This window comes from Tamandua tetradactyla, chromosome 12 (genome assembly GCF_023851605.1).
Source record: "Tamandua tetradactyla isolate mTamTet1 chromosome 12, mTamTet1.pri, whole genome shotgun sequence".
Classification (NCBI taxonomy): domain Eukaryota; kingdom Metazoa; phylum Chordata; class Mammalia; order Pilosa; family Myrmecophagidae; genus Tamandua; species Tamandua tetradactyla.
In genome coordinates this window covers 63,485,283-63,508,894 of record NC_135338.1, presented here as the reverse complement: position 1 = coordinate 63,508,894, position 23,612 = coordinate 63,485,283, and the positions used below count along the sequence as shown (strand labels likewise).

The 23,612-nt window shown below is 41.9% G+C and overlaps 2 protein-coding genes, 1 long non-coding RNA gene and 1 pseudogene across 11 annotated transcripts in view; 2 read left to right on the top strand and 2 right to left on the bottom strand.

Annotated features, from left to right (window-relative positions):
• The first annotated feature begins 601 nt into the window (after positions 1-601).
• Positions 602-5,734, top strand: HSP90AA1 (heat shock protein 90 alpha family class A member 1). Its single transcript, XM_077123583.1, has 11 exons — positions 602-744; positions 1,375-1,536; positions 1,611-1,977; positions 2,224-2,357; positions 2,663-2,977; positions 3,191-3,356; positions 3,460-3,650; positions 3,725-3,872; positions 4,051-4,319; positions 4,471-4,804; positions 5,044-5,734. Exons 2-11 carry the CDS (start codon positions 1,375-1,377, stop codon positions 5,151-5,153), a joined length of 2,196 nt encoding a protein of 731 aa, XP_076979698.1. The 5' UTR covers positions 602-744; the 3' UTR covers positions 5,154-5,734.
• A 783-nt stretch (positions 5,735-6,517) lies between these two features.
• LOC143652228 (uncharacterized) lies at positions 6,518-23,502 on the bottom strand. Of its 3 annotated transcripts, none has more exons than XR_013160521.1 (4): positions 22,747-23,502; positions 10,202-10,262; positions 9,181-9,796; positions 6,521-6,796 (listed from the first exon to the last, which is right to left on the bottom strand). It is a non-coding gene; the product is annotated as an uncharacterized LOC143652228 (long non-coding RNA). The 3 variants fall into 3 exon arrangements; XR_013160522.1 differs by having other exon boundaries at positions 9,596-9,796; positions 22,747-23,500; XR_013160520.1 differs by having other exon boundaries at positions 6,518-9,796; positions 22,747-23,493.
• Positions 13,149-15,959, bottom strand: LOC143651556 (KATNB1-like protein 1; annotated as a pseudogene).
• Positions 22,999-23,612, top strand: part of LOC143652226 (uncharacterized) — a 43,087-nt gene continuing 42,473 nt past the window's right edge. For all 7 annotated transcript variants that reach the window (XR_013160517.1, XR_013160516.1, XR_013160514.1 and 4 more), the window contains exons 1-2: positions 22,999-23,050; positions 23,335-23,608. The gene's annotated coding sequence lies outside the window, so the exon portion shown is untranslated. The remainder of the gene's footprint in view (positions 23,051-23,334; positions 23,609-23,612) is intronic.

Here is a 23,612-nt window from a genome sequence, read left to right as displayed (position 1 = left end):
AGGCACGGAAGAACCCTCAATCCATGTCCCAGAACCCTAAACATAACCCCAACCCCCTAATCACTGCCTGGGTCACCTAAATGCTGCCCCAACCCCCCAATCCGTGTCCCGGAACCCTAAACACGACACCAACCCTCTAACTGCTGCTCTGGACCTCTACACGCGACCCTGGACCCCTAAGTCGCAGCCCAAGCGTTGAGCAGACGCTTACGCCATCAGGGAGGGCACACTGCCTAAGAATCAAGAAATCACTGCAAATTTCACAGCAACTCGGCCACGTGCACTATTTTCCGGGCCCCCAGTACCCTCGCCGAGCTGGGGGCACAACCCAGGGGCCCACCGAGACCCCAGGGCCAGGGCACGGGTGGCAGGGATACACACAACCGGGACCAGCCTGAGGAAAGAGGGTGGGCGGGGGTCGGTGGCGCCGGAAGCGCAGAGACCTTCCCGAGAATTCCGGGCCGCGCAGGCGCAGAAGGCGACGCGAGAGCGCGCAGCGAGGCGGGGCGGGACGCCTAGGCCATTCTCGGCTCGGGGCGGGACGCGGCCAGGGCGCAGGCGCAGGCGCGCGGTCGCGGCGGCAGTTGGGGAGGGTTCTTCCGGAAGGTTCGGGAGGCTTCTGGAAAAGGCGCCGCGCGCTGGGCGGGCCCGCGTCTATATAAGGGAGGCGCGGGGGTGGCGCGCCAGTTGCTTCAGCGTCCAGGGGTTGCTGCGGTGTGGTAACTGCGTGTTCCTATCGCCAAGGTAAGGGGAACTTGGGGGTCTCTTCTGGCACGGGAGGGTGCTGGTGTCTGGGAATGAGCGGGGAGGCGCGGCCGGGGGCACCAGACTCAGCCCCCAGCACCTTTCCGCGGTTCTCGGCCTATGAGTGTGGGGGCGGCCCCCGTCTCCCTTCCGGAGGCTTCGGGCCTGCCGCGGCCTCCCCAGAAACGGGTTCCGGACGCCCCTTGGTCTCCCGGGATATTCTGCCGAGGCGGTGGGGGATGGGTTCTATGCGCGGGCAGAAACGCCTTAGCGCCGAGGACTCTCCGGGCAGACGGCTCCCGGTTTCGGTCCCAGCTCGCGGACGCGGGTGGCGGCGGGGGGGTGGGGGGGGGCGTTATGGCGGCGTGGCGGGGAAAGGGGGCGCCCCCGTTGGCGGGGCGCGATAGAGGCGCACTGAACCCGCGACGTCTCCTGGCGGGGTGTGCGCGCCCCTGCGATTATCGCCGCGCTAAATGAGGTCATCCCTTTGTCAGCCCGCTGGCTATTTTCGGTTTCCTTAAATTTTTCTCTTCCCTGGGGCGGGTTTCTAAAAATACCGGACGGGTGCTCCGGACCCCGAGGCGCGGCTACGCGCCACGCCGCGGCCTGAGCGCGCGCTGCCTTCCGCAGATGCCCGAAGAGACCCAGACCCAAGACCAGCCCATGGAGGAGGAGGAGGTGGAGACGTTCGCCTTCCAGGCCGAGATCGCCCAGTTGATGTCTTTGATCATCAACACTTTCTATTCTAACAAAGAGATCTTTCTGAGGGAGCTTATCTCAAACTCGTCGGACGTAAGTCTGTGTTCCAGGGTCGGGTGTGGGTGAGGACCCGGCCGTGGGCTTGACGGGTGTATTCTTGCGTATAGGCTCTGGACAAAATCCGATATGAGAGCTTGACCGACCCCAGCAAGCTGGATTCCGGGAAGGAGCTGCACATCAATCTTATCCCCAACAAGCAAGACCGGACGCTCACCATCGTGGATACCGGCATCGGGATGACTAAGGCTGACCTGATCAACAATTTGGGCACCATCGCCAAGTCGGGCACCAAGGCGTTCATGGAGGCGCTGCAGGCTGGTGCCGATATCTCCATGATTGGCCAATTCGGCGTGGGTTTCTATTCTGCCTACCTAGTGGCGGAGAAGGTGACGGTTATCACCAAGCACAATGACGATGAACAGTATGCCTGGGAGTCATCGGCGGGAGGCTCCTTCACTGTTAGGACCGACACAGGTGAGCATCTAAGGGTGGGGTGGGGGGGGGTGGTGCTGAAAGTCTTGAGAAAGTGAGAGCCAATAGAGATGTAAGCAGGTGCAGGAGCCGAGCGTGCTGCTGCTCAGCCTTATGAGAGGGGGTAAACCCTGCCTATTAGGGACTGGTTCAGAAAGTGCTGGCAAGGACCTCTTAGGTGACCTTGAGCCAAATGGGTATTTTTTTTAACCTTAACTATATCTGAAAGTTGTATTCTTTTCCTTTAAGGTGAACCCATGGGTCGTGGAACAAAGGTTATTCTGCATCTGAAAGAAGACCAAACTGAGTATTTGGAGGAAAGAAGAATAAAGGAGATAGTGAAAAAACATTCTCAGTTTATTGGCTATCCAATTACTCTTTTTGTAAGTTTGTACATAAACTGCAAACTGCGTAGTGGACGCCTGTATGTAATTAGCTGAACTTGAAGTCTTTAGGCTTAACTAAGGAAGACCCAAATTTAAAGGGTTTATTAATGCTGGTCTGAAGCCTGTTTGGAGCTGGGTTCCTCTGACCTTAATTCTGTATACAGAAGTAAGGCTGAAATAATTTGTTGCTGTAAAGTTTCCTTACAGGTTTCTCTGCGTGGTTGACTTAGATTATGATATAAGTACTCTTAGCCTGTTTTAGTCTTAGGAAGCAGAGTATTTCACGTAATTTTTTTAACCAGGTGGAGAAAGAACGTGATAAAGAAGTAAGTGATGATGAGGCTGAAGAAAAGGAAGAAAAAGAGGAAGAAAAAGAAGAAAAGGAGTCTGATGATAAGCCAGAAATAGAGGATGTTGGTTCTGATGATGAAGAAGAAGAAAAGAAGGATGGTGACAAAAAAAAGAAAAAGAAGATCAAGGAAAAATATATTGATCAAGAAGAACTTAACAAAACAAAACCCATCTGGACCAGAAATCCTGACGATATTACTAATGAAGAATATGGAGAATTCTATAAGAGCTTGACCAACGACTGGGAAGACCACTTGGCAGTGAAGGTGAGCATTGAGTGCTTCCAGAACTATCATGCCTCAGCCAGGTAATTGGTCTCAAATGGTTAAATCAGAGGGTAGGTGGTGTGGGCTTTTTTCTTTTATGTCTTAGTGCTTTAAGTTGTGTGACTGCAAGTACTTATCTGTCAGTTAAAGTGTTCAGTAAAAGCTGCTTTCACTGTCTCTTGGTGTTTAGTGTTTTGTTCTTTTTTCCCCCAGCATTTTTCAGTTGAAGGACAGTTAGAATTCAGAGCCCTTCTCTTTGTCCCAAGACGTGCTCCTTTTGACCTGTTTGAAAACAGGAAGAAAAAGAACAACATTAAGTTGTATGTTCGCAGGGTTTTCATTATGGATAACTGTGAGGAGCTGATCCCTGAATATCTGAGTAAGTGTGGCTGGGTTAGTTTATGTTTCTTTGGGTGTCTATACTAAACAATTTTTGTCTTTGGGTGGTATATCTTGAAGGCATTTGGTCTATGTTTTTTCAGATTTCATTAGAGGTGTGGTGGACTCTGAGGATCTTCCTCTAAATATTTCTCGTGAAATGTTGCAACAAAGTAAAATTTTGAAAGTTATCAGAAAGAATTTGGTCAAAAAGTGCTTAGAGCTCTTCACTGAACTGGCAGAAGATAAAGAGAACTACAAGAAGTTTTATGAGCAGTTCTCTAAAAACATTAAGGTTAGTGTAAATCTGTTTGATACTTTTTTTTTTTGTATTTTAAGAAAACCTCTAAAGCTAATATTATCTTGCAGCTTGGAATACACGAAGACTCCCAAAATCGCAAGAAGCTTTCAGAGCTGTTAAGATACTACACATCTGCTTCTGGTGATGAGATGGTTTCTCTCAAGGACTACTGCACCAGAATGAAGGAAAACCAGAAACATATCTACTACATCACTGGTAATGAACAGTAAATGCTAGACTGTTTAATTATTTTGCTCTCCAGCCCTTAGAGAAACTGATTGTGTGAATGAACATATGTGATCGACATAGGATGCTATTTGATTGTGTAAGTATTCTCAAAGAGAGATTAACCCAGTTGTTAAAGGCTTAAATGTAGCTACTTAATGCATTTCAGGTGAAACCAAGGATCAGGTTGCCAACTCTGCCTTTGTGGAACGTCTCCGGAAGCATGGCCTAGAAGTGATTTATATGATCGAGCCTATTGATGAGTACTGTGTCCAACAGCTGAAGGAATTTGAGGGGAAGACTTTAGTGTCTGTCACCAAAGAAGGTTTGGAACTCCCAGAAGATGAAGAAGAGAAAAAGAAACAGGAAGAGAAAAAAACAAAGTTTGAAAATCTCTGCAAAATCATGAAAGACATCTTGGAGAAAAAAGTTGAAAAGGTACGTGAGTATGTCTATATTTTCTTAAAATGACACTTTCTAAAGGTGTTCCTTCAAACTTAAGTTGTAGCTCCTTTTTGAACAGTAAATTTGGTGAAGTAAAAGGTAACCTTTCTAGGCTTGGTCATTACTTCACTTCCTTGGATTGCAGGTTGTCGTGTCAAACCGATTGGTCACATCTCCATGCTGCATTGTTACAAGCACATACGGCTGGACAGCAAATATGGAAAGAATCATGAAGGCTCAAGCCCTAAGGGACAACTCAACAATGGGTTACATGGCAGCAAAGAAACACCTGGAGATCAACCCTGACCATTCCATTATTGAAACCTTAAGGCAGAAAGCAGAGGCTGATAAGAATGATAAGTCTGTGAAGGATTTGGTCATCTTGCTTTATGAAACTGCACTCCTGTCTTCCGGCTTCAGTCTGGAAGACCCCCAGACACATGCCAATAGAATCTACAGGATGATTAAACTCGGCCTGGGTAAGCCTTGTACTATGTAGTATGTTGTATTCCTAAGAAAAAGAAACTTGCTCACTGCTTATTGAAAGGGGGTAACTTTCAGTCACTTAGGGAAGAACATGGCTAGAGGAATGAAATCTCACTTCAGTCACATGGTTTTTAGGGATAAATGGATTGCTTAGTTGAAAAGGGCTGGCGTGAAAATGAGATTCATATTGGGCTAGTAAAATATTCCTAATGAGGTTTTTATTTCCAAAAAGGTATTGATGAAGATGATCCTACTGCTGATGATAGCAGTACTGCTGTAACGGAAGAAATGCCACCTCTTGAGGGAGATGATGACACCTCACGCATGGAAGAAGTGGACTGAGCTTTCCCTACAGGATGTGTACACATGCCCAATAGTTGCTCTTCATTCCCACCCATAATATATTTTCAAGGAATTTTTTGTTTATTTTTGTTAACATAAAAATCTGTATGGCATGACAACTACTTAAGGGGAAGATAAGATTTCTTTCTACTTTAAAGTGTGATACTGTGATACTTAGGCACTAAAGCAGAGCTAGTAGTTCTTTTCTTGTTTCATGTTGGCTTATTTTAACTGATTGAGGTAAGCGTTTATTGTAAGATGTATGTAACCTAATGTTAACTTTGTGGTCTCAAGTGTTTAGCAAGCGGATTCCTAGTAGACCAAATCTACCACGAAGTGTGTGTTCTGAGGCATATACCTTGATGTTTAAAAGAAGTCTTTAATGACTTGTTTCATCTTTGAGGATCTACCTTTTAAACCTTCCATCTCTTGTAGTTTACAACTCTGCATGTACTACTAGGCCTCTAGAAATTAGTATGTTAAACCAACTCAATGGGAGCAAATATCCATAGGGCTTGTTTTCCAAAGAAAAGTATTGTTTAGAGTAGCACAATTCTAAGACAGCCTATACTGTTGCAAAGCAAGGGAAACACTCATCCAGGCTTCTGAGTGGACATAACAGTGCCCAAATCCTGTTCTGCTTAAGATGGTGGTAACACATACTGGTAAATAAAAAGAAAAGTTGTATGAAAGTGTCTTTATTCTTTGGTGGGCTTACTATACATGGCAGGGTGGGCCCACAAGGTACAAACATAGGTCTACAAACTTTTCTAGGAGAATGAAGGGTGATACTTGAGATACTGGCTGCCTTAAGATCTGCTGTATCCTCTGGCTGCCTCACATTTTGGTGTGTAGGCATGCAGGTATTGGAGGAGGCAAGGAGACGTACTTTCACTACTGTCCTCTGAGGATTTTCATGTCTAAACTGCTTTTTAGTGGTATTTGTAGAACATCTTATGTTCCACAGTCACTTACTGTTTTAAGTTTATGAAAAGTCAAAGTTAAATTGCCAAAGTTGTTTGCCCCTCACCTGAGAGTTCCTTTCATTAGTTCCCTGGTTCTTCATTCACTTTAGGACTAGCTGTATGTTAGCTGTGAACACCTGTGTCCAAAGTTGATGAAACAAAGGTGGGTGTGGATCTTTCAAGACAAGAAACGGCTGGACTACGTGAGGTCACATCTAGGGCGTGGGAGTTCAGAAGGGCAAAGACGTCAATTTAACAATGCTCAAGTTGGACGGTTCTTGGAAAAAGAGTTGGTAGTAGGTAGTGTATAGCATTTAGAAGAACCCTGAGTTTAGGACCACATAAAGTATTGGGAAATGTATGGGTCTTAACTGATGTCTGGCACAGTAAGTGTTTTAGAAGTTCTTTACCATGGGGGTTATTGGTTTCTTAGTGCTCAGCAGGTGTTGAGGGCCAAGGAAACGGTAGCTGCATTTAATCCTCAAGATGCCTTTTTTTTCTCCCTCTTTTTAATCCGTTTACCCAATAAACAAAACGAAACTTGAATTGCGGTTACCTGTATCTGGATCCAAAGTTAAGTCTATTCCTTGCTAAAACTTGCTCTTGGACAGGTCGTGGTGGCTCAGTGGCATAGTTCTTGTGTGCTGTGCCAGAGACTCCAGGTTTGAATCTTGGTGCCTGTCCATGTAATATAAAAAATAAAAAAAATCTAGCCCCTTTAAAGAAGGAAACTTTCAGGAGGATGTTTGAGCTTTACAAACTGAAACAATCTTGGGAAGATTTACAAGGTTTACGTCCTGAGCTGATTTCAAAACGCACTGTGTTGTAGCAGTACTTTAAGGCAGTGTGGTGTAAGGATAGACGTAGAGATCAAGGGAACAAAATTGGGTGTCTAAAAAGAATCACAGATTAGGGCAAGGTGTCAGATTTGCTGGGGGAAAGAATGTCTTCAAACTGTTTGGGACTAACTGGGTATTTATTTGGGAAAAAAAAAAGAACCTTGACCCTTTTCTCACACCATGTCTTCAAATTAACTCAAAATAGATTATAGTCCTAAATATAAGAGCTAAAGTTAGAAAATGTGTAGAAGACGACAAAAATCTTTTATGACTGTGGGTGCTAGACAAAGATTTCTGAGGATATGAAAACCGCAAACCATAAAAGGAAAACATAACTGGGCATCACTGAAATTAAAATTTGTTCATCAAAAGACAAGGTGAGGGGCAGACAACTGGAAAGAAAAGACAAGGTAAGGGTGAGCAGCGGTGGCTCAGTGGCAGAGTTTTCACCTGTCAAGCCGGGGACCCGGGTTTGCTTCCCAGTGCCTACCCAGGTAAAATAACGAAGTAAGAAGCTGGAAGCTGGGAAGCCCTAGTTGGCAATTCACATGCCTGTGTGAGAGGGTGGCATCCTGCCCACAAGGAGAGAACATGGCAGTTCAGCATTTGAGACCCAGGCACTGCCCTATGTGTCTCTTTTTCTCTTTTTTGCTATAATAAAACTAATATGTTAAAAAAGAAAAAAAAATGGTAAGGGACACTTTCTCCAGAAGAGACAAATAACTGATCAGTACATGAAAAGATGTTTAACATCTTATTCATGAGGAAAATATGAATCAAAACCAAGAGATAACCACTTCATATCCACTAGGATGGCTATTATTTAAGAAGCAAAAACAAATTAACATGTTGGTAAGGATGTGGAGAAATGTGAACCCTTCTACAGTGTTGATGGGAATGTAAAATGGTGAAGACCTTGTAGAAAACAAAATTGCCATGTGACCCAGCAATTCTCCTAGGTATATACCCCAAAGAATTGTGAGCACGGTCTCAAACAGATATGTGTACACCAATGTTACAGCAGGATTATTCACAATAGCCAAAAGGTGGAAGCAACCCAAGTGTCTAGCAACCCATGAATGTATAAACAAAATGTGATATAGTCATACAATGAAATATTGCTCAACCATAAAAAGGAATAACGAAGTGTTGATACGTGCCATGATATGAACTCTGAAAGTGTGTTAAGTGAAATAAACCCAATACAAAAGGACAGATATTTTGTATGATTGCACTGATATGAAGTAGCTAGATTAAGTAAATCCATAGAGACAGAAAGTATATTAGAGATTACCAGGGGCTGTGGGGATAGGAAATGGGGAGTCATTGTTTAATGGATACAGAGTTTCTTTTTATGATGGGTGATGAACAAGTTTTGGTGGAGGATGGTAATGATGACAGTACCACATTTTGAATGAAAATGATGCTACAGAATTGTTCCCCTAAAAATGGTTAAACTGGGATATTTGGTCTTACACATAATGTTAGCACAATAAAAAGTAACAAAAGGAAAAGGCAAGCCTCACCTGGGAGAAAATATTTGAAAACTATCTGATAAAGGACTTGCATCCAAAACACATAAAGATCTAATAAAACTGGATGATACGACAATTGAATAATAAGCATACATTTGAACAGAATCTTATGATTTGAACAGAACCTATACAATTGCTCAAATGAGCACATGAAAATATTTTAACATCATGAATCACCTGGGAAATGTGAATTGAAACCATGACCATTAGAATAGGTTAAAAAAAATTGATAACGCCAAGTGCTGGTGAGGATGTGAAGAAACTGGAACTCTGGTTGCAGATGAGAATGTAAAAAGGTACCCCCACTTGGAAAAATAGTTTACAAAAGGCATATTCTTACAAAGTCCAAGACACATCTACCATTTGACTTGGTCATTCCACTCCTAAGTAACTACCCAGGCAAAAAGGAAACATGTCCCTGCAAAGACTTGGATGTGAATATTCATAATAGCATCATTCGTGATAGCCCTAAACAGCAAATCACCCAAATGTCTGTCACCTAGCGGATTAAAAAAATGCGATGAAACCATACACTAGAAGGCTACTCAATAATAAAAAAGGAACAAACTGACACAACAACAAAATGGATAAATCCTAAAAATATCATGCCAAAAGAAGCCACTCACCATATGATTTCATTTTATGAAATTTCTAAAAAAAGAAATTTCTGTAACCACAGAGAACATACCAAGTTTGGTTAGGGCCAGGAATCAGGGTGCAGAGTGACGGCAAACAGGTAAGAGGGAACTTTGACGGATAGGTGGATGATGAAAGTGTCCTAAAACTTGATTAAGGATGACTATGTGAAGATACATATTGACTAAAATCCATCGAGCTGTGTACTTAGAGTAGGTGGATTTTTATGGAAAGTTACTATCAGTGAAAAAAAAAAAAGAAAGAAAGCAAAGGTATGCAAGGTCGTCTGCTGGGATTCACAGGTAACCTTGAGGCTCTCTGCTCCTCCCGCCTCTGACGCTGGGGGCTAGCATTGACCTCAATGATCGCTGCCTCAAGCTCATTTCCTGGAATGTCAAAGAACTTGACTACAGCTGCAGGTGGTAGACCTGTGTGTGGTCCACATGGCCTCCATGGAGGGAGAGTACCTGGACTACCAGGTCCAGCAACAACACAAGAGGAGAGAAAGGCCATCAATTTTGCCTGTGAGTCCTTGACTCAACTGGATTCACAAGACACTGAGACTCTCCCTTCCTTGATCCAATTTCTGTCCCAGATCCCCTGAAGAAAGGGAGGGGCTTAGAGAGCCGAATCTTGACATGAACCATCAACAAAGTACACTGCACCTGCTGAAAACCAAAAAGGAACCTTTAGTGAGGCACTGGACCTCTGTGCCTCTTTATTGCACCTGTAAATTGGAGATAACAGTATTTATGTTCAAGGCCTATTCTAGCATTTACTAGGTAGTGCATTTAGCATGGTGCCTGGTTTTTAATGAGTGCTGATAACTAGCAACTTTAACTTCCAAGGACTCTTCCTTCAGCTCAGGGAGGACCCTTTACCCTGTCCTTTGAGCTGACCTCACCCATGCCCACTTCTACCATAGAAGTTTTCCAGCCCAAGCCTCACGTCCTCCGGAAAGTTTTCCTAGACCACTTCTGCCCTCACCACCTCCCCATCCTCTACACTTATAGTAATCCCGCCCCCCCCCCCCCACCAGGCATAGATTCATCAAGTTTTCATTGAACACCTACCAGAACCGCCCAATCATCTGTTCAGGGATCACAAAGATGAAAACAGCGTCTTTGAGGAAGGCTGCAGAGCAAAATGATGTTATGTCAACCTCAGTGAAGTCCAAAATGCCCCAATTGCGGTATAAGCACAGAGGGAAGGGGAATTCCCCCTGCTGGTAGGGCAGAGTTTGAGGGAGGGTCCAGAAAGGAGGAGACAGTATTCTGTAAAGCTGGCCTCATTTCAATAGAGAAGGAAGAACAGGAGGCTTTCCCAGAATAAAGGAGGAATGCACCTCCAGGCTCCAGAGCGTGGTTATGTTTGGCCTTGGGGCACATAAGCAGCCTGATACAGGGGCAGCGTGGGGTGCACAGTGGGGCATAGGAGGTAAAGCTGGATAGCTACAAGCTTTCCTTGATGGTATATGCCTTGAACATCAGCCATGGCCTGGTGGGCCCCCTGGACACTACCTGGGAACTGACCCAGGGTGCAGGGATAAGGTCCCTGCTCTGCAATTGGTGGGGCCCGTACACATCCCTTTGAAAAATGTGTGTAATAGCAAGCAATTCTGAAGCCATTTGGTAAGTCAGTCCCATAAAACTCTCATCTTCATGCTTGGTGGCCCCTGGCTCCATTCTAGCCTACCCCATCTCATCTCAGATGAGAAAAAATGCTGGAAGGGTGAACACAGACAACTGTCTGGGCTCAGGGAGGACAGGGCCAGGGCAAATCCCACTGTGGTCCCCTCACCCTTGTATTTCAGGTCTCCCAAGGATGCAAGCAGCCAGAGGGACCAGGGGTCTGAAACCCAGGCCGTCAGCAGAGCCGTGGCCCAGGCTCCAGAGGAAAGACTTTAGGAAGAACTGAGACGATCAGTCCTGAGCGTGAGAATAGGGATTTTTGTGAGGTTTGTTCACTCAGATATGCCAAACACCTATAAAAATGCCTGGCACAGGGCAGGTATTCAAATATTTGTTGAACAAACAACTTGTTAGCCTAAGCATTTCACGGTTTACAAACACTTTCACTTGCAGTTTCTAATTATTTTCTTTCATTAAAAAAATTATCTTGCTTACATATACATAACATAAAATCAGCCATTTTTACCTTTTTTTCTTTTACATGGGCAGGCACCGGGAATCAAACCCAGGTCCTCTGGCATGGCAGGCGAGCCTTCTTACCTGCTGAGCCACCGTGGCCCACTCCATTTTTACCATTTTTAATGCAAAATTCAGTGACTTTACTTACTTTCACAATGTTGTGCCACTATTGGGCATTGAATCATGTCCCCCCCAAAAGTCATGTTCAGTTCGCAATCCCTGATCCTGTGGGTGTGGAGATAAAAAGAATCTCTCTCTCTCTCTCTCTCTCTTTTTTAATATTTAGTGGTTTTACTCAAATGAAGGAAGCTTAAATGATACAGAACTGAAAATATTAGAAATTTATATACCATGAAAATGAACATAAATTAGCCAACTTCATGGATATTTCCAGTTAAGCATGCATACAAATGTGCATTCGCCTTTTAAAATTTTATATATGGGTATAACACATACATACATGTCATGATGATTCTAGCAAAAAAAAAAAAAGTGCCAGAGAGACTAAAAATATTCTTAAATTTTAAAAATGGTGTGGATGCTAGTGATCAATGAAAGGGAGGGTTAAGGGGTGTGTATAATTTTTAAATTTTTTTTCTGTTTTCATTTTGTTTTTCTGAACTGATGTAAATGTTCCAAGAAATGATCATGATGATGAATATGCAACTATGTGTTGATATTGTGAATTACTGATTATATATGTAGAACGGAATGAGCAAATGTTAAGAATGTTTGCCTTTGTGGGTGGGCTATGGTGGCTCAGCAGGTAAGAATGCTCACCTGCCATGCCAAAGGACCCAGGTTCGGTTCCCGGTGCCTGCCCATGTAAAAAGAAAAAAAGAATGTTTGCCTTTCTTTCTTGTAATTTTTTTTTAATAAATAAAACATTTTTTTTAAATGGTGTGGAATAGTTTTCAACACTAACATTCTAAATGAATGTAAGCCCCTGATTTAATCCCATGATTTTATCATGCCAGAAAAATGGTTGGTTTTAAAAAAATTTAACAGATATTGGTATCACAACATATTGGCTCATTAATAATTAAAACATTTTGCAAACATAGTATATATATCAGTGTGGACCAACAATGTTTAACATTGATTACTGCTTTTTTTTTTTTCTCTTGGCATGGGCAGGCTCTGGGAACCAAACCTAGGTCTCCGGCATGGCCGATGAGAATCCTGCCACAGAGCCTCTGTTGCACTGCCTTTAACATTGATTATTTGCACTGTTTTAATCTTTCAGTCTTTTCAACATAAGAAAATAGCTACACACATAATGTTTTCTTATAAAATACAATCTTTAAAAAAATACACTCAAAAAATTAATGATGATCGGTCTTTGTGGTTTCCAGCGATAAGTCCTGTCTTATGTTTTTCACATAGTATAAATTATATTCTTATGCAATATGTAGGATTTCATTCAGACTCAGTAGTTCTTAAACAATGTCAACAAATAACCATATAAATCACAAATGCAGCAAAGGTGAACAATCTTCTTAGTGCACTTTTACTTCATTGGAGTTGAAGCTGCTTCTTCTGGATATTTTCCGCTTCAATATGAAGTAGATTGCTAAAGAGTTTCATTAGTGGTTTCATTATGTGGCTTTTTTTTTAGTATGCTGTATTTTTTTTTTCCATGTGAGTATTCTGTTATTACAGCACCATATATTGAATTTCTGTTTGTTTTCTTTCTTTCTTTGCTTGCTTGTTTTTTTTTTTTTAGGAAGTGTGTTATGTGGCTTTTAAAAGAAAAAATGGTCTTGATTTCTTTCACAGTTCACAGTTCTCAGACAAGATTTTTTTTTGGGAAATCAGATAGTCCAGGGATATTTTGAATAACCAAGCACTGTTTAGCAGATGAAACCTCTCAATGCAATTGTAATAAGTAAGCATCTACATCCTTAGCTATACTGCCAGTATATCACAGAACCAAAATAAGATGGTTTTCCTGTTCCCACAATCCACTTAATTGTCGTTTTAAAATATGAATATTTCCATCAGTTATAATTTCTGTTTTGGATGATAGTTCTGGACACCATCTTTTTATGGCTGCTTGAAGCCAATTTGAACCAACTATTACATATTATTCACATTTGCTTGTTTTTTGGGGCAGGCACCGGCAATCGAACCCAAGTCTCTGGCATGGCAGGCAAAAACTCTGCCTGCTGTGCCACCATGGCCCGCCCAAATTTGCTTTTAAGTAGTGACTTCATTAAAGCCAAGAAGTGTACACACAGCCAAGTGAGATGTATCGTTTCTCTTCCTGTAAACTATTGGTGAGCACAGGAAGGCAATCCACCAAGCTCTTCCATCCTCACAAAACAGGCCACAAGCTCACTTGTACTTCTCTTCCTCCAGAAAGTTAAAGCTACATTCAATGTCAAATTCCAACTGAACAAAACTTGTGCCCCTTGGAAGCCAGGAGAAGAAGCTGACAGATGATGCCGTGCTCGCCAAGTGCCTTTCCAGAAGAGGGAGAAACTGTGTTCACCATGTGCCCTTCCACTTGCGAAAGAAATCCTGAACTTCATTGGCCTTCTTGAACCAAGGTATCTCTCCCTGGATGCGTTAGATTGGACACGTCTATAGACTTACTTTAACTGGGACATTTTCTTGGCCTTAGAACTGCAAACTAGCAACTTATTACATTCCCCCTTTTAAAAGCCATTCTATTTCTCGTATATTGCATTCCAGCAGCTAGCAAGCTAGAACACTAATAAAACAGCATCCAGTCTACAAGCTAAAAACAAAACAAAACAAAACTTGTGCCCCTTACGTGGGACATGACATCAAGGGGTGAAAGTCTTCTTGGCAGCATGGGAGAGGTCATGGTCAGGTTCATGGGTCAACTTGGCCAAGTGGTGGTACCTGTTTGTCTGGTTGAGCAAATGCTGGTCTGTTTGTTGCGATGAGGACATTTCATAGAATTAAATCATGATCATGTCAGCTGCACCACATTTGGAATCAGCCAAGGGGGGTGTCTTCTGCAATGAGTGATGCATAATCTAATCACTGGAAGACTTTTAAGGAGGATTCAGAAGAGACAGGCTCTTCTTCCTGCTTCAGCAGGAGAGCCTCTCCTGTGGCGTTTGTCCAGACTCTCCACTGGAATTGTCGGCTCCACAGCCTGCCCTGCGGATTTTGGACTCTGCGCTCCCACGGTTATGTGAGACACTTTTATAAATTTTATATTTGTGAGTGTTCTAGAGAACCCTAACTAATACAGGAGGGGACTCCCAGGAATGATTCTGGCCCTGGCACTGTGGGATCAACAATGCCAAGTGTAACAAATAAGGTTTCAGTGGCTGAGAGAGTTCAAATAGAGTTGAGAGTCTCTACTCTGGAGATCTCTCTTATGCAAGCTGCAGTTAGAAATTGCTATCTATCATAACTTGCCAACCCCCAACCAAAACCATTCCAGCCAATCCTAAAGAACACCTAGGGCAATATATAAGATTCTACAATGGTTCCAGATACTAGGGTAACTTTCCAGAAACCTACAACCTCCAAATGAGTCCCTGGACCAGATAAGTCCTGAAACCTAGAGGGGCCCAGCCTCTCCAGAACATCAACTGGTTCCATCTCCCTACCGCCCAAATACCCTTAAGAATGGGAGAAAGATCAAAGGTGATGGTGGAGTTAAACAGGGAGGTAGTGTTTAACAAACGAGTACGATTGCTGTATCATTATATTGATATTTCTTTTAGTCTCCAGCATCTTAGAGCAGCTAGATGTAAAAACCTAACATTGTGTAATTGTACCCCATGCCAAACTCTGAAATCTGTTCTCCATCTAATTGTTGTGCTATGCTTTGAAATTTATTGCTTTCATATTTTTGTGAAAAAAATATGCTATTTTTCACAAAAAAGAAAAAAAACTCGATTGTGATGATAAAAAAAAAATTATTCCTTCTAGCCTCCAATGTTCTGAAAGAGCTAGAAAGAAAAATCTGAGATGATGGAATGGTAGCCCATGACAAACTCTGGGATCTGTCCTGTAACTACTTACTGAAGAGTGCTTTGTAAACTATTGCTTTTCTTTTTCTTTGCTTTGCATATAAGTTATATTATACATAAAAAAAAGTTAAAAGAAAAAACTTGGGTGGGCCACGGTGGCTCAGCAGGCAGAGTTCTCACCTGCCACGCCAGAGACCTGGGTTCGATTCCCGGTGCCTGCCCATGCAGGAAAAAAAAAGAAAAGAAAAAGAAAAAAACTTGTGCCATTGTTTTATGGTCCTGAGAAACCTCAGTAAAAAAACCACTATATTTTGATGATGGGCTTTCTGTCTGTAAAGAGCCAGAATCACTGGAGTTAGCCAAATTTGTTCAACTATGAAGGCATAATTTTCCAGACACATGGCCGGTACAAGCCACTTCATTTTCTTTATTTGTGATGTCAAAGCTCCCACTCCTAGGGGACTATTTTTTTCTGTAACAAGGAGTTGGAAAAGGATGATGAACTTTCTTTCTGCAATAGATCACCTCCTTAGTTTATCTGTTATCACAGTTGTCCAACTGTTCATTTTCATGTAAGCAGCCAACTGTTTTGGAGATTTCTTAACCTCCTTTCTGTTCTTATTAGTGAAATTAGAGATCCTTTTTCTAGGAAGATCAATGGAATGATCCTCAATATTATTACAAAAGTTCTGTTTTTTAATGTTGTGGGTTTCAGATGCCATAATCTCTTAAATACCTTTATGTAGTCCTTGTCACAATAAATATTTATACATTATGGGTCCAAAACCATTGCTTTATCATTATATTTTATGCATTTCCCTTTTATGTCTGGCACCTCATGGTACCGTGGCAGCCTAAAGCATCCCTTGGGTCCCTGGCAGGCCCCACTCTGTGTTATTCAAAGGTCGCTGCACACGTGGCCAGCCGGGATACCTCCCCCAGTGGGTACCTTGCAGGCTCCGCCCAACTTCCCCCTCATAAATAGGATCTCTTGAAGATGTGACGTCAGTTAAGCTGTGGCCCAGCTAAATCAGGTCGGGCTTTAATCCAGATTACTGGAGTCCCTTTTAAGTAGACCCTTTCTGTTAGACACAGAAAGAGAAGCCACAGAGAGAAGCAGAAACTGGAAGTCAACAGAACCCGGAAGAAATAGATGCCACCATGTGCATCGCCATTTGATGGGAAAGTCAAAGCACTCCAAAGATCGTCAACCAGCCAAAAGACACCATATCCCGGAGGAAGCAAGCCTACTAGTTTCTGAAACCATGAGCCAATAAATTTCTATTGTTAAGCCAATCTCTTGTATGGTATTTGTTTCAGCAATGAAGAAACTAAAAGTTACAATCACCACCACCATCCATCACCAAAACTTTTTCATCATGTCAAAGAGAAGCAATAACTTCCATTTCCCTCACCCCCATTCCCACCAGCCCTTGGTACCCTCTAACCTACTTTCTACCTCTATGAATTTGCCTATTCCAGATGCTTCATATAAGTGGGATCATTCAGTATTTGTCCTTTTGTGACTGGCTTCTTTAACTCAGTATAATGTTTGCCAGGCTTATCCATGTTGTTGCATGTATCAGTACTTCATTCCTTTCCATGGTTGAATAATATTCCTTTATAAGGATAGACCACATTCTATTTATCCATTCATCCTGTTGGTAGGCATTAGGTTGTTTCCACCCTTTGATTATTGCTGCCATGAATACTGGTATACATGTATCTGTTTGAGTCTTTGTTTGCAGTTCTTTGGGGCTATACACCTAGGAATGAAATAATTGCTGGGTCATATGTACATAATTCTATGTTTAACTTTTTGAGGAACTGCCAAACTGCTTTTAGCATTCTATTTTGAAGATTTCCAAAACATATACAGAAGTAGATAATAATGATAATAATAATACAAGAAGTTGAAAAGGATGCAGAGAAACTGGAACCCTTGGACACTGCTGGTGGGAATGTAAAATGATGTAAAATGGAGTAGCCAATTTGAAAAACAGATCAGCAGTTCTCAAAAGCTTTAACCACGTGATCTAGCAATTCCATTTCTAGGAATATACCCAAGAGAAATGAAAACCTATCTTCATCCCAAAGCTTGTATGTTCATAGTAGCCCTATTCTAACAGCCAGAAAATGGAAACAATCTAAATGGCCATTAACTGGTGAATGGATTAAACAAAATGTGGCATCCATATAAGTGAATATTATTCAGGAATAAAAAGAATGAAGGACTGATATATGCTACAATATAGATGAAACTTGAAAACTAAGTGAAAGTAGCAAAGCCAAACACAAAAGGGCAAAAATATTGTAGGATTCCATTTATATGAAATATCCAGAACAGGATATAGAGTCAGAAAGTAGATTTATGGTTGCCAGGAGCTGAGGGGAGAGGGCATGGAAGTGACTGCCAATAGATAAAGGGTTTCTTTGGGGGTGATGAAAATGTTCTAAAATGATTGTGATGATAGTTATGCAACTCTGCAAATGTGAAATACCACTGAATGTCATTCTTTAAAATGGGTAACTTGTATGGTTAATGAATTGTATCTCAGTAAAGTGATCATGTATTTTTTAAAGATTTTTTTTCCGTATTAGAGAAGTTGTAGCTTTACAGAATAATCATGCATTGAAAAGAGGACTCCTATATACCACCAACCTTGCACTGGTGTGAAACATTTGCTTCAATTAATGATGGCACGTTTTTATACTTGTACAATTAATTAAGGTCCATGGTTTAACTTAGGGTTCACTGTATAGTGTAGGTCCATGGACTAAAATAGAAAATTACCATATATACAAGCTAATACGTCCCATTTTCATCATACTCAGATATATATTTCGGTGCTGCTAATTGCATTCACACTGTTATGCTACCATCACCACCATCCATTACCAAAACATTTCCATAATTCCACACAGGACTCTGCCCATTTTAAGTCTTAACTTTCCATTTCCTATCTCCATCCTGTCCCTGGTAGTCTATATTCTAGATTCTGCCTATGAATTTGCTTATTCTAATTGTTTCAAATCAGTGAGATTATACTATGATTGTCCTTTCATGTCTGGCTTACTTCATTCAACATAATGTCCTCAGGGTTCATCCATGCTGTTGCATGTATCAGCACTTTGTACCTTTTTATAGGTGAATAATAGTCCATTAGATACCTCCAGATGGGTCCCAGGTCTGGATAAGCCCTAAAACCTAGCACAGCCTCTCCAGAACATCAGATAGCTCCATCTCCCTACCCCATATTAGTGACAGACCCTTCCAATATAAAAAATTTAGAACTGCCATAGCCCAAACAACCCCAAAGAGAGGTATGGAAAGATGAAAGGTGATGGTGGAATTATACATAGAAGATAGGACTTAACAAATGAATATGAATGCTGAATCAATACACTGATATCTCTTTTAGTCTCCAGTATTTTAGAGCACCTAGAAGTAAAAACCTAAAATTGTGAAATTGTAACCCACGTCAAAGTCTGAAATATGTTCTACAACTAATTGTGGTGCTGTGCTTGGACATTTATAACTTTTTTTGTATATATGTTATTGTTCACAAAAAAAGAGGGAAAAAATAAGTCAATTGTGAAGATAAAAAGAGTACTTAAGCCCTCTAGCCTCCTATATTCTGAAGCAGCTAGAAGGAAAAATATGAAAGGATTGTATGGTAGCCCATGACAAACTCTGGGATCTATCCTGTAACCACTTGTTGAAGAGTGCTTTGAAAACTATTGCTTTTTTACTTCTTTGCTTTGCATACATGTTACACTATACAACAAAAAAGTAAAAAATTTTCAATTAGATGTCTTTACCACATATTGTTTATCCATTCATCTGTTGATGGGCACTTGGGTTGCTTCTGTCTTTTGGAAATTGTGAATAATGCCACTGTGACCATCAGTGTGCAGATATATTTTTGAGCCCCTGCTTTCAATTCTTTTGGGTACATACTGGTAGCGGGATAGCTGGGTCAGATGGTAATTCTATACTCAGCCTTCTGAGGAATCACCAAACTGTCTTCCACAGTGGCTTCACCATTTCACATTTCCACCAGCAATGAGTGAGTGTTCCTATTTCTCCACATCCTTTCCAACATTAGCCATTTGGGTGTGAAATGGTATCTCATTGTGGTTTTGATTTACATTTCCCTGATGGCTAATGATTTGAGCATCTTTTCATGGGCTTTCTGGCCATTCGTATGTCTTCTTTAGAGAGATATCTGTTCAAGTCCTTTGCCCATTTTAAAATTGAGTTGTTTGTCATATATATGCATTAAAGTAGAGGGAATTGTTTTATGAACCACCATGTACCCATCCGCCAGCTTCAGCAATTTATTGTTACAGAATCTCATTTGATTTGGACTCTTATGAGGAAGATATGATTAATCTCACTTGTAGATAAAGAAACTGAGGCTTGGAGTGGTCACACAGCAATTAAGAGGTGAGGCCAATGATATCTTCTGCTACTCGCTTCCCAGTTGGATTGTCCATGGACTGAAGCTTTTCCTCTTTTCAGCCTCCCCATTCAAAACCCTCATTCTAAGTGATTGGCTGAGCCTATGTCATGTGGCTGTGTCCCAGGTGCAAGGGAGGCTGGAAAAATGAGTATTTGTCCTTTTTACCTTCTGGAAGGAGAAACTGGCTTACCTCCTACCTAGCCTCATGAAGTGGGGAGTCTTCAGATCATAGGTGGGGGATTCAAAAGTGAACCACTAAAACTGACAGATGCTCCTCCCTCAATGCCTCCACCCAGGCTCAATCCTACTGTCACCTGGCCTCAGCTTACACAGCACTTTCTTCAGAAAAGCATAAGCCCCTGAACCTTTCTCTGTAGCATCTATGACACTCCAGTGAAATGATTATAGGTTTAGTGTGTCTTCCTGCCTTTCCACTGTCTGTCACCTCCCATGAAAGGATGTGTATTCAATCCCTTCTATGCCAGCTCTGTGCCTGGCATGTGGTAGGTTCTGACACATCTTTTGTGGAATGAATGAATATCTGGTACATACAACTGATATTTTCCTCTTCTGGTAGAGATGGAAATTTGTTTTAAAGTTTTTGTTTCATTTAAAAAGCTTTCGTTATCTTTTCAAAGCCCTCAAGTTCTGCTCAAACCTTTGAAAGGGTAAGTACAGATTATTCTTCTGCAGGAAGGAACATGGCTTTCCCTCCCCGGGAAGAACGTTCCAGGAAGCAGCACTTTTAGTGAGTCATGGGGTATTAATAGCACCATCAAAATCCAAACAAAGATTCACTTGTATTACTGCAGAACCAATGAGCTGAGCAACATGCCAAGTGTATCTGTCTGCTTGGAACATACATCTTCTTAGGAAAGCACTTTAAGGCCTCAACAGATGACCAAAAGAAAGTTCTAGAGCTTGAAATGTGATCCTCAAAGAAGCACTGTTGTTTTTAAATTCTAGATTAAAAAAAACAAAAAACAAAAACTGACAGTTCCAAATGGAAAAAAAAAACAAAACAGCTATCCACTTTTTTAAACAGTTGAATGGATTAAACCAATAAAATAATAACTATTTGAATACTATTCATTGTGAATGTGGAAAAATTATAGTTTTGTACTTCCTCAATTAATAAAACTGATTCATAGCATTTCTAAGCAGTCTCTGAGTCCTGTGGGTTCTGTTGGCTCTGTCTCCTTCCTTAGCCTGAAAGGTCAACAGACATATGAGAAGATGCTCCATCTCCCTGGTGATTAGAGAAGGGAAAATGAGCACAAGGGCATATGTTTTACACCCAGTGGAATGACAGAAAATTAAGTCTGACAACAGCAAATGTCAGCTAGAATATGGAAAAAGGGAACTCTTGTGCACCCCTGTGGGAGTGTGAATTAATGCAGTTACTTTGGAGATCAAATTGGCACATCTTATGAAATTGAAGATCGTACTATCAACTTGCACTTCCTGGTGTGTACTAGAGAAAGTTTTGCCTACTTGCATAAGGAAACGAAATGTACAAGAATGTTCTTTGCAATACTACAGGATGGAAAACTTGAAACTAGCCTAAAATTCCAGAAACAGTAGAGTAGATAACATGTCTTGGCGATTCCAGTTACCAGCAAAGACAGGGGATAGAGGGATTAGCTAAATTAATCCCACTATGAAGCAGCCAGACAAATCCAGAAGATTCTGCAGGATATCTGGTTTGGTCTCTTCCACAAATCAGTGTCATCAACACACACACACACACACACACGCACACACACACACAACTGTTCTAGATTAAGGACACTTACGGTCCCAAAGCCAGTCACAACCTAGAGGTCTATTGGTTCTGGTTGATGGATGGCCCTGTTGGGGAAGTCTTGTTTCTACCAGTTAACCATTTTCATGGGGTAACAGTGGCAGGGGTTCCAATTCCTCAATGAACCTTTTCCCCACTTAATAGTACACATTTTTTTTTAAAGCTCTTTTGTTTTGGTTCTACATATTCTTAGCTTTATTTTTTCCACTTTCCATTATGGTGAGTTTCAAAGGTACACAGAAGTACAGAATAGAGTGAAACACCCACTTCCGCCATTGTCCCCAACCACTAGCCGACTACTCATGGGCAGTTCTGCCTGTCACACCCCATGCCACCTCGTCCTCTCCCTCCTGTTATTCTGAAGCAGTTTCTAGATGTTGTCATACCATTTCATCTGCAAAGATTTCATCTCTTCCTTAACACATCTCTGTAGTTCAAACATTATCAAAGCACTACAATTGAAGGCACAATTGAAAATGAGTGATTGCCCAAACAAGGAGGTTACTCTCTTTGCTTCTAGTCAACATTATACCGCAGATCTAGCCAGGGCAGTTAAACAAGAAAAAAGAAATAAATGACATTCAGAATAGAAAGGAAGAAATAAAACTATGTTTGCAAACAGAACTTATATATAGAAAATACTAAGGAATCCACTAAAAATTATTGGAACTGAGTTCAGTAAGCTTGCAAGATACAAGCTCAACATAGAAAAATCATTTGTATTTCCATACACTGACACTAATAATCTGAAGAGGAAACTAAGAAAACAATTTTATTTATAATAGCACCAAAAAGAAAAAAAAAAACTACTTTGGAATAAACGTAACAGCAGCAGTGCAAGACCTGCACATTGAAAACTATAAAACATTGAAGAAATTTAAAGACATCCTAAACCAATGCCAACGCTTCCCAGGTTCATGGAACAAAACACCAAATATTGTTATGATGGCACAGATGTTTTCCTGAAAGTGGTTAAAATGGCCAATGTTATATCGTACATAGGTTGCCATAAAAATTTTTTTAAAAAAATATTTTGTTAAGATGGGAATACTCCCCAAAGCAATCTAAAGATTTGATAAGATCCCTATAAAACAAAAACCCCAGCTGGCTTTTTTGTAGGAATTGACAAGGTGATACTAAAGTTTCTATGGAAATTCATGGGACCCAGAAGAATCAAAGCAATCTCAAAAAGAGAACAACAAAGTTGGAGGACTCACACTTCCTGATTTCAAAACTTACTAAAAAAAGAAGTGATCAGGGCGGGCAACAGTGGCTCGTCTGCCATGCCTGAGACCCGGGTTCGTTTCCAGGTGCAGAAGTGATCAGTTAACATGATTCATTTCAAAGCTGGCAGTTTAGGATTCCGAGGCCTCCTCTCAGAGGATGACAGTTGAGTGAGCAGTGAGAAGTCAACAGGCAATTTCTACTCAGGTGTGTCTGGCCTACGATGAGCGCACAGAGGGGAAGAGTCTTCAGTGAGGCTTGGGAGGTCTCAGGAGGAGGGCTTCCTGGAGGAAGTGCGGGACCAAGACCCAAAGGCTAAGTAAGAGAGAGTCAGGGGTGAGGGTGGGGAGCATTTCAAGCAGAAAGAAGAGCTTTTACTGGCTGGGAATGGAAAGGTCTTGGTGTCTCCGGGACTAGAAAATAGAGAGGAGATCCAGTGGCTGCAGCTGGGGTGAAGGTGGGGGCGGGGGACAGCTCTTAAGTGGGGAAGATAAAAGAAGCTGCTGGAGACACGTGGCCTGTGGGCCTCATGTTGGGGTGCTAGGGAATCATCAAAATTCTGTAGCAGAGTTAAGTCTTTTAAAAGGTCTCTCTGGCTTCCAGGAACCTTGCAGGGGCAACAGAACCCACGGGGCCTGAACTGGGCGCGGAGGAAGGAGCTGCATTGTATGAGGGCGGGTCTGGGCGCGTAGGCGGTGCCTCCAGTAGAAGAGCGAAAACCTCTGTCTCCACGTGCAGGAGGACGCACTCGGGGCGCTCTCTTGGTTGCCATGGTGATGCCTATGACATCATACGGGTCTGGGCTGCAAGGTACTTATTCTCCTACTTGACTCACTGATGATCACTCTGGGAACAAAATGGACATCCCATCCAGAAGGTAA